Genomic DNA, 13059 nt, shown 5'->3' on the forward strand with positions numbered 1-13059 from the left:
CGACCAAAAACTATTATATGTAAGCATGCAACCAAAATGTCTTTGATCAGTTTTTGAACATTTTTTCTCACCTATCATCCGTGACATCTGAACCAATCTGCCTTAGGATAAATGTAAATTTTAATTATGTTCAATGTCAACCTTAATGCACAACTTTATGAAGTAATCCTTGTTGCTAATACTCCACCCTGCACTTAGACAGTGAAGGCTTTTAACTGAGATTTCTTTGTACACCCACCCACTGAGATTCAATGAAGGAATTCCGTGCTTCCATTTCAAGGATGCTGCTTCTCACAATACATGCCATCTTCAACTATGGCATGCATCTAGAAAGCACTGGCCTTGACAGTAGCATCAGTATAAGCCAGAATTGCTTTAACATAACCTGTGGTGACAGGTACTTGAAGGAAAGCCAACTTGTGAATTTAATCTACTAATGATTCAAAGTTCTTTGTGCTGAAAAAAAAATTGATTATCCAATAGTTGAATTAATCAACACAGCAAAGTGGGAATTTAGTGCCAAAAATTAATTTAGATCATTTGAATTGGCAGCTTTGGATTATGAGAATTAGATTGTACCCTGAGAGCATTGGAGCATTAATCCTCAGTGCTGTGGAATAGAAACAAATAAAGGTTGAATCCCATCTGCATTCTAATCCATGCCAAGTAAGGCATTCAGCAGCACTTATGACATTTTTTTCACAAGGAAAATAGGGAAAGAAAAGTTTTACATGTTGGTTCCCAGTATCTTATGGTAGCCAATTAATAGATGGGAGGAATTGGTGCTGATCTTAGAGCAGATCCTTCCTACCTATTTTGGTAGCAAAGTCAGGTCGACCATTGGAAAACACATGAGCTGTCATGTCTTAAGGTTTTAAACTGCAAGCATTCGCAAAATTTAAAAATGCCACTTCTTAAATTTCAGAACATGCTGTACATTGCAGAATCAGCATTGATAGAGTTAAGGTTTTCAGGTTGATGACTTGAAATGTTAACCCTGTTCCACTCCATTGATGTTACCTGACCGACTGAGTATTTCCAGCATTTTCTGTTTTTATTTCGGATTTCCAGCATCCGCAGTACTTTGCCTTTGTATCAGCATTGATCAACTTAACTTCATCCCTCAATTATTGCAAACTCTCCTACAATAATCCTGTTTAACAAGAAACAGAAAAGATTTGTTTAGTCCTCTCATTCATTATCATTGAGACGTTGTTTTTGCTTTCATCATAAAATGTGCTCATTGATTTATCTTGTTTCATAGGTCTACACCAAAGAAGGAAGGTGGAGAAATTTGGCTGTTCCATCTCTGTTTTCGATTTGACTTGAGGATGTGTTGTCTCTTAAAAAATGTACAAAAGAAGACAAAAATGGAAGATTTGTCAAGACCTTTGGTGGTGCTAAACTTGTAGTAGCCCATTGTTTTAACCGTGATGATATTCTAAAATTCCAAGTTTTGGCATTGTTGGTTTGCATGGCAAAGTAACCGTGGAGAAGCCAGGCTATCACAAACTTATGGATTTTGATAAGAGAGGGGGTAGGGGTGACACGGAAGAAACAAGAAGAATGTCAAAATCCGGTGGGCGGGGAACCAACTGTGGCCGGAGTACGGGGACCAGCTCTGGAGTCTTAATGGTGGGCCCCAACTTTCGGGTGGGGAAGAAGATTGGATGTGGAAATTTTGGAGAGCTTCGTCTAGGTAAGAATCATCAGAATTGCTGATTCTCTCTTATTTTTAGAAACGAGTGAATTTTTTTTGTATGATTGACTCTTAGAAACTGAATGTCTAACTGTAGCCTTACAAAGAACTCATACTTAGTCTGTTTACTAAAGTTGTACTTGTACATCCAGAATATACGTAAACCTTTCCAGTTCTGATGTTCTCTTTTACTGAGCGCAGTGTACATATTTTCATTTGCTGTCTTAGTTTTGTGTAGGTTTTGCCAAGACTGTTGTACCCTAGTAAACATGGGGATTAATTCATATGAGTGCTGAATTTGAATTGTAAATTCAGTCAAAGCCATGTTTTGTGTTTAATTTCCCTGATGCTTCTGGTTTTCACTTCAGTACCCTTGAATCACTATACTGGACACTTCCTGAAGTATCAATGACATGCACTTTCATTTTCACTATATTTATCTATTGTTTGTACCACTTTTTTCCTAATATTTCTTGAATTGTAACTTTTAATTAAGTACATTCTGCCTTGCATTCCCTTTCTGAAATCACCTTTCTTGGTGACTTAATCAAGAGTAGATCTATTCTTTTCTACTAATCAAGTCAGCTTGAATGTTAAGTCCTTCAAATGACTTTGAACAGTCGTTAGCTATTTGACCTGTATGATTCTTCTTGACCTCTTTTCAAACCAAAGGAGTCCCAAATTCTCTAATTTTTCCACATATCAAAAGTGCCTTGCTGCTGTTATGCTAAATCTCTTCTGCAAATTCACATCTATGCAACACGTTTCTAACCGCCGTATGGATCACTTAATATTGTTTCTGAGAAAGCATTGGTACACAATTTTATGAATTAAGTCTCACACATTTACTAATATTTGAAGCCAGTTGCAAATACCTCTTGAACATGCAGTTAGAGAGAAGTATTATCCCTTCTGGCATAGTTACCAGTTAAAAGATGGGTCTTTTTCTCCTTTGCTCTTTGTTTGTCCCTTTTAAAATCCATTGTGGGAAAACTGTTCAAAGTATTTACTTGCCAAAGTTGCTACAGTTGTCCTCTCAAAATAGTATCGAGCAATTCACTATTTCTTATGAAATTTGAATTAGATTAAGGAGGTCTACTTAGCTTTAGGCTTTTGAGTTTTGTATAATGTAAGTACCATATGTGAAGTAATTAAATACAGTTTGCTCTACAGAAAGGGACACTGTTTTCATGAGCCTTTTATTTGGAATATTCTTTTGAGAGAAGGGCAGTTAAGCCTGAACCCCTAAATCTTTTGCACATGGATGAAATTAATTAATTATAAGAAAACTGTAACTTGGCCTAAGATCAAAAATTAGATGATATGGGAAGTACTTTGAATTGCTTGATGAAATATATAAAAATAGATGTTTAACTTTCTTAGAAATATTTAATTATGTCGATTTTTAAAAAAAATTCAACACAAAAGGGCATGAAGTACTTAAATGGATTTGTGTCCACAGACTTCACCTGTGGGATTTGCTAACTTCAATTTTGTCACTGATTTGTAAAGTGCAATCATGCAACTATTGTTCTACTTATACCCAAATTGTAAGAAACACAAATAGATGTGCAGTTGTAGGTCATTCCAAATTTAGATACCATATATGAAGGGAGGTGAATAGTACTGGTGTAGACAAACATTAAAGCATAATTATTTGTGTTTTTTATGCATACTTTTATCAGTAGGCCTAATAAAGCTCCTACAGATCTGTGCAATGGTTACACTATGTTGAAGATACCTTAACTGAATATGCCAAATTTGCTATGATTTTCAGAGCTGCGTTCCTCTCCTTTCTGCATTCACTCAGTTAATCTAATGTCTGCCAGTACCTTTCTAAAATATTAACATACTGACCAGTACAAAAGGCATTTTTAGATATTCGGGTTACTTTTCTTTTCCCCAAGTAATTCTAAAATTTGGCCTTGAAGGCCTGCCTGACTCTTACAGATGAGTCCAAAGTCAAACTCTGAAATGGCCTCAATATATCAGTTTAAGTATTTTAGTTAAATATCTAACTAAGACCCCATGTTTAAATTCAGCATCTTTGTACTCACATATACAATGTAGCTAAATATCAGAAGCCCTACTGAGTTAGCTACCTTCAGTGAAAGTGACTGTTCATGCTCTAATGTACATCATTTCTGTTGGATACTAAAATTTGCACCTTTCTATTTTAGTGCTTTCAATATTTAGTGTGTTGAAAGGGTAGAGAGGAACTACATTGTTGAAACCTGAATAAGTAATCAAATACTGTATCATATCAATTCAGAATAATTATCAGGCCAATTAAAATTTCAATGCATTATTTGTCATCAAGGGAGATCTTTCAAAATTTGGCTTCTAACTCAAATGTATCCTTTCAACATTGAATTCAATGGCCTCATCACCTAAAATGAGTGGAAAGGGTAACATTTGACTAAAGTTACTGTGCTTCTGCTGGAACTAAAATTGGCATGAAATTTCTCTAATTTTTTTTTTCTTATCCAGTGCTTTGAATAAGCAATATAAATAAGGCTCAGAAGTTGATGCTTTAAACTAATTTGTTAAGCAAGTTTGAATTAATAGTAAATTGTACATAAAAAACAGAGAAGGCCATTTAACCTCTTGAGCCTGTTTTCTCCCATTCAGTGAGGTCATGGCTCACCTGTGGCCTAACTCCATATACTGCCTTTGCTCCTTATCCCTTAACTTCTTTGAGTAATAGGAAACTATTATCAGATTTAAAATTGACAATTGCTCTAGCATCAGTTGTCATTTGTGGATGAGGTCCAAACTTCTGCCACTTTTACATGAAGTGTTTTTTCCTAGTTTGACTCCATCCAATTTTTAGATTATGACCCCTAGTCCTAGACTCCTCAACCAGTGGAAATTATTCCCCCCCCCCGCCCCCACCAACTATCATATCTGTTTCCCTTTAATATTGTGAAAAAATTGATCAAATCATTTCTTAACTTCTACATTCCGAGGAATACAACCCTAGTTGTGTAATCTCTCCTCGTAATTTAACCCTTGGATGCCCAGGTGTCATTCTGGTAAACCTATGCCGCACCCCCTCCAGTATATCTTCCCTAAGGTGTGATGTCTAGAACTGCTCACAATATTCCTGCTTGGTAGGCCCTATTTGTATAGGTCTATCTATAGACTTCAATCTCCTTGTATTCTATCCCTCCAGATACAAAGGCTAAAATTCCATTAGCCTTTTGATTATTTTCTGTATCTGTTCATAGCATTTTAGTGATCTGTTTACCTGGACATCAAGTCTTTTTTTTATTCATCTATGGGATGTGGATAGGCCAGCATTTATTTCCCATCCCTAATAGCCCTTGAGAAGATGGTGGTGAGTTGGCTTCTTGAACCACTGCAGTGCCTTGGGAGGGAGTTCCAGGATTTTGACCTGGTGATAGTGAAGGAGTAGAGATATATTTCCAAGTCAGGATGGTGAGTGGCTTGGAGGGGAACTTCCAGTTGGTGGTGTTCCCATGTATCTGCTGCCCTTGTCCTTCTAGATGGTAGCAGTTTGGAAGGTGCTGCCTAAGGTTCCTTGGTAAGTTTCTGCAGTGCACCTTGTAGATGGAACACTGTTTACCTGGACATCCATGTCTCTTTGGACTCCACTGTTTCTATCTTTTCGCCAATTAGGAAGAATCCCATTCTGTTGTCCTTCAGTCTGAAATGGATGACCTTGCATTTGCCTCCATTGAAATCAATTTGCCACAGTTTTGCCCATTCACTTAATGTATTAATATCTCTTTGTAATTTTATGCTTCCATCTTCATTGCTACAATATTGTCTATCTTTTGTGCCATTAGCAAGTTTGGGCATGTGACTTTCTATCGACATTGAACAATTGAGGGCCCAATACAGATCCTTGTGGGACACTACTGGTCATGTTTTGCCAATTAAAGTACCTGCCTATGATCCCAACTCTGTCTCCTGCCGCTTAACTAATTTGCTGACTGGTTCAATAATTCCAGGGGCTTCAACTTTAGCTAACACTCTCATGAGGTGCTTTATTGAATGCCTCTTGGATTCCATGGCTACCCCCTTGTTCACTCTGTAGTCATCTCTTCAAAAAAAAAGTTTATACTCCTAAGAGGAAAGGGCTATATTTGCCAAAAAAGCCATGGCCAACTAAAGAGATAAAAGACAGCAGAGGTATACAAAAATGTATAAATAGAAAAGATCCTGAAAATGGTTTATTGGGCAGGTGCTACACTTAACAAATCCATGTTACTTGTCTCCAAACAGCTGAAAATTTTCAACGTATTCAATCGCACTATCCTTAGTTATAGCCTCTCGCAATTTCCTGGCAACCGATTTTAGATTAACTGGACAATAATTCTCTTGTTTCCCTCTGCCACCTTTCTTAAATAGTGTAATTTTCAAAGAAGTGGTTCCTCAGTCAAGAAAACTTTGGAAGGTTATACACTGGGACCCTGCTTTATACACTGGGACCTTTGCTGTTATTTGTAACTTTCCCATCTCCAGGATCTTTTCTGTTTTTACATTTTTGTATACCTCTGCTGTCTTTTATCTCTTTAGTTGCCCATGGCTTTTTTTTTTGGCAAATATAGCCCTTTCCTCTTAGGGGTATAAACTGGCTCTGTGTCAGAGTAAGTTATTTTATTGGACAGGACCACTGATCTGTTGTTTTACCAATGAACCGATTTGTCTGGTTTACTGCAGGCTGCCTCTGTCTCATCCATAGAAGTCAACCTTCGTTGAATCTAAAATCTTAGCTGTTATGTGTTATTACACATTATGATCGCTATTAGCTAATTGTTCATACACCAATCAGCTGTTAACTAAATCATTACAGAATCGAGCATGACATACTCCCTTGTTAGGTTCTAGGTCATGTTGCTCCAGCAAACTGTTCCAGACATGCACAACAAATTCCCTACCTTGACATATGCTAGTCTCTTTACCCCAGTCTCTATGAAAATCACTCTGCCTTTGCTACCTGCTGGTTTAAACATTTGCATTGATACAATCTGCAACTTCAAAGCTGCTACAAGAGAGTCTATACACAACTCCTACTACATGCTTAAATCCTTTTCTATTTTTTAATTCTGTAAGTATACACTGCATGCTTACCTTATTATATCACTTGACTTTGAAGCGATTTTTTTCCTCAACCAACAAGGCTACTTCAGCCCCTCAACCATATTACCAACCTTTCCTATAGACCTTACAAGCCTGGTATATTTAGTTCCCCGTCTTGACCATTTAAAATGTGTCTCAGTAATGGCTACTGTGTTATATCCTCCAAATTGAATTTGCACCTTCAATTAATTCAGTTTGTGCCTTATGCCCCTGTGCTCCTCCTGCTTAATGTTTTACAGACAAATTTATTTCTCTCTCCTGGTTTAATTTCTTTATATCATTTAGCTTTCCTATTACATGCAGCACCTAAAGCACAATTTGCTCTACTTTCTTTCCTTTTTGTTTGTTTTCAGACTATTATCCTCCTGCCTTTTTCACTTGAACCCTCCCCAATTCCCCACAATTTACTGGTTTAAAACCTCTTGACTACCCTGTTTATTCTTTCTGCTAGGACCGACCGAGTTCAGGTGGAGTCCATCTCAATGATACAGTACCTTCCTGTTCCAGTACTTCTGCCAGTGTCCCACACTGCTCTTTATAACCACGTATTCACCTCTATAACCTTGAACTAGACCTAATAACCTGTGTCTAAACTTACCAATGTTGTTTGTTGTTGATGAATGACAACTGGATTGTCCCCCTTCTGTTCTTCAGCCATGAGAAGACGTCCTGAACTTGTGACACTGGGCAGGCAGCACAATCTTCGGAACTTCCAGTCATGGCTGCAGAGAACTGTATCTATCCCCTTGACTATGCTGCCTCCTACCATTACCATTCTTTTCTACTCCCGCCCAACTTGACTAGCCTCCTGTACTGTGGTGCTGTGGTCAGTTTGCTCATCCACCCTGCAGACTTTGATTTCCTCATTTTGAGATGGAAGAGCAGTCAGCTTTTTTATCCACAGTACAAAGATCAAGTCAAATGAGAAGACATTTTTATCATCCTCGTATGTATGTAATTCCGTCTGGAAATATAAATGCAATAAACAGTAAAGTAAAATAATACTTCCTGATTGCAGAAGACCTTGCATAGAGTAAAATTGCTGTGTGTGGAAATTACTATAGTTGCAGAGAATATTCTTCTGTTCAGTGTGCTTTGTTCAACATAAGCTGTCAACTACTTACTTACTTTCTTGTTTCGTATATGAGCTGTACATCAGCTCCTTGGAGATTTAAATAAGTTGCTGAGTTTTGAGAAATGGTAACAAGATTTGAGCAAGATAGCCTATCTATGCAATTTCTCTCAAGAATGCACCGATTTATTTCTAAATCTAGTAACTCTGGATCCTGTTTACTGACAGGAATTATTATAGCCTCCTTTTTGAATCTTGCCAGATACTCCTGTCATTCTTAAGTTGAAACCATGAGCCCTGGTTAGTGAATTTTGTACACAAATAATTATCTAAATCCACATTCCACAAAGCCTTTATAATAAATCTTAGTTCAAATCACCACTCTTTTCAAAGGTATTTAGCCTCCCCTCATACTCCTGTCCTTTTAATTCTAGAATTAGCCTTTAAATTATCCTTTGCACTCCTTCCAATAACTCGTTATTCTTTTTCAAATAGGGCTTTAGTCATGGCTGCAGATGTAATCTCACGAAGGCCAGATATAATTTTAGAACAGCCTCTCTTGACTCATAAGGAAAGAGAGAATTTATAAAACACTTTATAAGCCAGTGGTGTATTTTTGAAATACTGTCGCTGTTATGGTTTCAGAAACATAGTTTTCTAAACACTGCATTCAATTTGTTGGCTAATGGGTAAATGTTGGCCAAGACACTGGGAAATGCTCTCCCACTCTTTGAAATAAGTGTTTTGGGAAGAAGACCAAACTGATGAAACATTAATGGACTCATCACCAGTATTTATTCTTATACATACCGGAGTTTTTGCTTTGGGTGCAGTTGCAATTTGGGTGTAGATTGCGCTCAAAATTGAGCTTGTCTTGAGAAGTATTTTTTTTGCCAAGTTTCTGGCCAAACTTGTTTGCATTTTGCCAAAAGTAAAATCTGCCACGAAACAGTGCACTTGAGCATTGTTTCAGAACATAATTATATAAAATTTTTCATTTTTTTTTTAAATGTGGTAATTTGGTGTAGTTTTATTAATACAAATGAAAATAGGTTTTATCACCAAAATAAGCATTTTAATCAGTATGTTTAGTTCGCCACCTGAGTAACTTGGCTTTAAATAACTGAAATTGACTTTGGAAAACTATACAGAGCCATTTACTAGTTATATTGGTGTACAGCAGCTAAATTTTAAACGCTTTTGCCTGGAATTTGCTGTCAGTGGCAAAGTGACGGTACATGCCACTGACCTCAAGGAAAGCTGCCCACAAAGATGTAACAAGCTCTGTAGCATAGGTTTCGTCTTTACTGACATCAATTTCATTCTAGGACCACCTAAATGGGACCTCTGAAGTCTAGTGATAATGACTTTAAATAGGCTAAGCAGCCAGTTACCTTAAAGAATTCTCACATTCAGCAATCCAAGAAGCAGCAAGCTTTTTTTTTATCATTCATTTTTATAATTTCACCGAAATTGAAATGAAGGTTGGTCCATACACATGGATTTAATGCAGAAGCTGCAATATAAACAAACATTCATGGAATTGTGAAATTAACATTCCACAAATTTAAATTTAACTTTTCAGGGCCAGAGGGACCGTTCAATAGTAATTCTGACTTAACACACTGTTTAAAAACTCAGTTACACATACACCACAGTGCAAGTTTTAAGTAAGAATAATAATGTTAAAAAGTGGATGTTTACGTTAATTCAGTGATTTGCTATAAGATTTCCACCTGAGTATTTCAATAGCACACCCTGTGGAGAGCGGGGAATTGATGCCAGTAACTTGCAGATTCCTGGCTTTAACTGCACATGTGTTGACGACAAAGGTTACTGTCAGTTTCGCAGAGTGATGACTTTGAATGCTGACAGTTTCATTGTGATTATCACCTTAAAATCCAGACCATTGTTTGTTTAAAAGCTTTCAAAACATGTCCGTTGTTATCCTTGTGCATTTTTTTTTAAAAAAGCTTCAAATAAAGACTCCTTGAACAGCCTCAAACAGGCGCAATTAGTGGAAATTTGCAAATGGTGGTGAATTAGATCTCGGAGTGCGACCAGTTTTGTGGGCAATGTTTTTATTAAACTGGTGCAAACAATTGTGGAAACTCAGTTTGTGCGAAATGTAATTTGTGTTTAAAATTACTCGATCTTTTTTGCTGGTTAGCTTGATTTTGGTTGAATTGCATTTACTAGTTATACCTAACTCAAACCCCTGCCCATGATTAATATTATAAAATGACATCCATAAATTAGGTATTTTTGTTTTCCTACAAGTAAAGCATTATTACAAAGGAATTTGCATGTCAACCTGAATTAACAGCAATACTGCATTACTGTTGAATCATCTCCTACAATTTTTTTTTAACTCATTGCTCTTTTCACGTATTTTACTCAGGAAAGAATTTGTACACAAATGAATATGTGGCCATCAAACTGGTAAGTTGTATTTATGTTCCATAAATACCTGGGTATGCTACAAATATAGCTCTCTTAACGTGTGTGAATAGCAGCAATAATGCTGAATCCCTGAACCGGTGGTTTCAGAAGTGAATGTTAGTACTATTTTGATTTCAACAAAAAGCCTAGAAATTGAACAATAGTTAAAATTACACACCAAACAATGACAAGTGTTTGAATGAGAGGAAAGGCTGAAAATCTGCTGGGCCAATGTGTACACATTAACACACAGTAAAGTGAAATCAGCGATTACTACAGATAAGATAGCATGAATTGATAATTTGTATGTTCCAGTGCCAAAAAAAATTAAACTTTCCCTCCGATTTCACTTTTTTTTTTAAAAAAAGAACAATTTGACTAGAAATGCTTGTAGGGTCATAATGCAATTCCAAATTTGGATGGCGCTGGTGAGCCACATTTAGATGACAATATAAAACTGAAAGTACAAGTGCTTTGTAAAACACTCTAGGATCATTCTTGATTATAAAGTACAATTTTATCATGCTTTAGAACATTATACCCCTCACATTCATCATGGAACGAAATGTGGCATTATTCTGCCCAGCAGTAAAACTGTATTCTATGCAGTGCAGGTAATCAAATTGTGTTAACTGTTTTTCCGGGGTATTTGCAAGTGTATTTCAGTACTTAAAATAGATGAAAATATAATGGATTGGTTCTGGTAGCGGACTAGCAATCTAGTGATCATGAGTTCAAGTCAACCTGTGACATGTTGTGAGTTGAAGTAATTAAATCTGGTAATTAGTTAGTTGGTGCCAAGAAAATAAACTCTTTTATAAACCTACCCAGTTGTACTTGAGGGAAGGGAATGTAAGCACTTATGGAACTGCTAAGCGTTGCTTTCCATCTGCAGTAGTTCAGGGCAGTTAAGACAATATGATAATTGCACTCCACATCCCAAAACATTTTTTAATCGATAGTCTACAGTTTTTGAGTGTCCTTCCCAAAAAAATTGATAGAACTATAGAATGACCTTCTGTGCTGTAATCTGTTGAGTTGGTGTTGGTCCTCTGCAAGAGCAGCTTATTCCCTACAGGTGCTTATCCAATTCCCTTTGGAAAACCACAATTGAATCTCCTTCCACCACTTTTTTTTTGGCAGTGAATTCCAGATCATAAACCCTCGCTGCATTTTTTTTTAAATGATTCTTTTGCCTGTTTTGCCAAATCAAAGTCCCTTGGTTCTAGATCCTCCTGCTAATGGGAACCGTTTCTATCTATTCTATCTCGACCCCTCATGATTTTGAACGCCTCTATCAAATATGCCCTCAACCTCTCCTCTAGGAAAAACAGCCCCAACTTCTCCAGTCTGTTGATCTAACTGAAGTTCCTCATTCCTGGAATCTTTATTGCAAATCTTTTCTGCATGCTCTTTAAAGCTTTCACATCCTTCCTAATGTATGGTGCCAGAATTGGACACAATACTCCAGTTGAGGTTGAACCAGTGTTATATAAAGGTTAATAACTTCCTTGCTTTTGCCTCTATTTACAAAAGCTCAGGATCCCATATGCCTTTTTAATGACTTTCTCAGCCTGCCCAGCCACTTTTTAATGATTTGTATGTACATATACTTCCAGCTCTCTCTACATCATCCTTACACCTTCATTTAGAATTATATCCTTTAGTTTATATTGCTGCTCCTTGTTCTTCCTACCAAAATGCATTTCTCTGTATTAATGGCATCTGCCATATGACTTCCCATCATACCAGTTTGTCTATGTTCTCTTGAAATCTATCACTATTCTTCTCACAGTTCACTATACTTGCAAGTTTTGTATCATCTGCAAATGTTGAAATTTTGCCCTGTACTCCAAAGTGTAATCCATTAATATAGATTAGAAATTGTTTCTAATACTGATCTCTGAGGTACACCACTGTATACCCTTTGTCCAATCCGAAAAACGACTGTTCGCCACTACTCTCCTGTCATTCAGCCAACTTCGTATCCATGTTGCCACTGTCCCTTTTATCCCATGGGCTTCCAACAAACCTGTTATGTGGGCTATTATCAAATGTCCTTTGAAAGTTCATGTACACTATTTCAATCTCATCAAACCTGTGTGTTACCTCATCAAAAAAACTGTTATTTAGACACGATTTGGCTTGGTGATAGTTAATTTTGCCCGGATTATCATTTCTAAAAGCTCTCCCCCCCCCCACCCACCCACCCACCCACCCACAACAGAGGCTGAAGTGACTTGTCAGTAGCTGCTGGGTTTTATCCCCTCTTTCATTTTTTTGGACAAGGGTGTAATATTTGCAATTCTGCAGCCCTCTGCAATCACCCACATATATCTAAGGAGGATTGGAAGGTTGTAGCCAGTCCCTCCACAATTTCCACCTTTACTTGCTTCAGCATCCTCTTATGCATCCCATCCAGCCCTGGTGAATTACCAACTTTTAAGTACAGCTAAACTTCCTTGTACTTCCACCCATCTATTTTTAGCCCATCTCATATCTCAACTACCTCTTACACAATGACTTTGGTAGCATCATTTCCTTGGTAAAGACAGATGCAAAGTGTTCACTTAGCAACTTAACCATGCCCTCAGCTTCCATGCTTAGGTCTCCCATTTGGTCCTTAATCAGTCCCACCCCTCCTCCGACTGACTTTTACTATTTTTTTGCTAATAGAATACTTTTGGACTCCCTTTTATGTTAGCTGCCAGTCTCTTCTCATGCTCTTTCTTTGACC

The 13059-nt window shown here is 37.2% G+C and overlaps 1 protein-coding gene across 5 annotated transcripts in view; it reads left to right on the forward strand.

The window, feature by feature from the left end:
* Positions 1 to 13059, forward strand: part of LOC121286953 (casein kinase I) — a 106179-nt gene that overhangs the window by 46757 nt on the left and 46363 nt on the right. For all 5 annotated transcript variants that reach the window (XM_041204290.1, XM_041204294.1, XM_041204291.1 and 2 more), the window contains 2 exons: positions 1265 to 1699; positions 10282 to 10322. In XM_041204290.1, the coding sequence (XP_041060224.1) occupies positions 1516 to 1699; positions 10282 to 10322 (225 nt within the window). In that variant the 5' untranslated portion in view covers positions 1265 to 1515. The remainder of the gene's footprint in view (positions 1 to 1264; positions 1700 to 10281; positions 10323 to 13059) is intronic.

Source organism: Carcharodon carcharias, chromosome 14 (genome assembly GCF_017639515.1).
Source record: "Carcharodon carcharias isolate sCarCar2 chromosome 14, sCarCar2.pri, whole genome shotgun sequence".
Lineage (NCBI taxonomy): Eukaryota > Metazoa > Chordata > Chondrichthyes > Lamniformes > Lamnidae > Carcharodon > Carcharodon carcharias.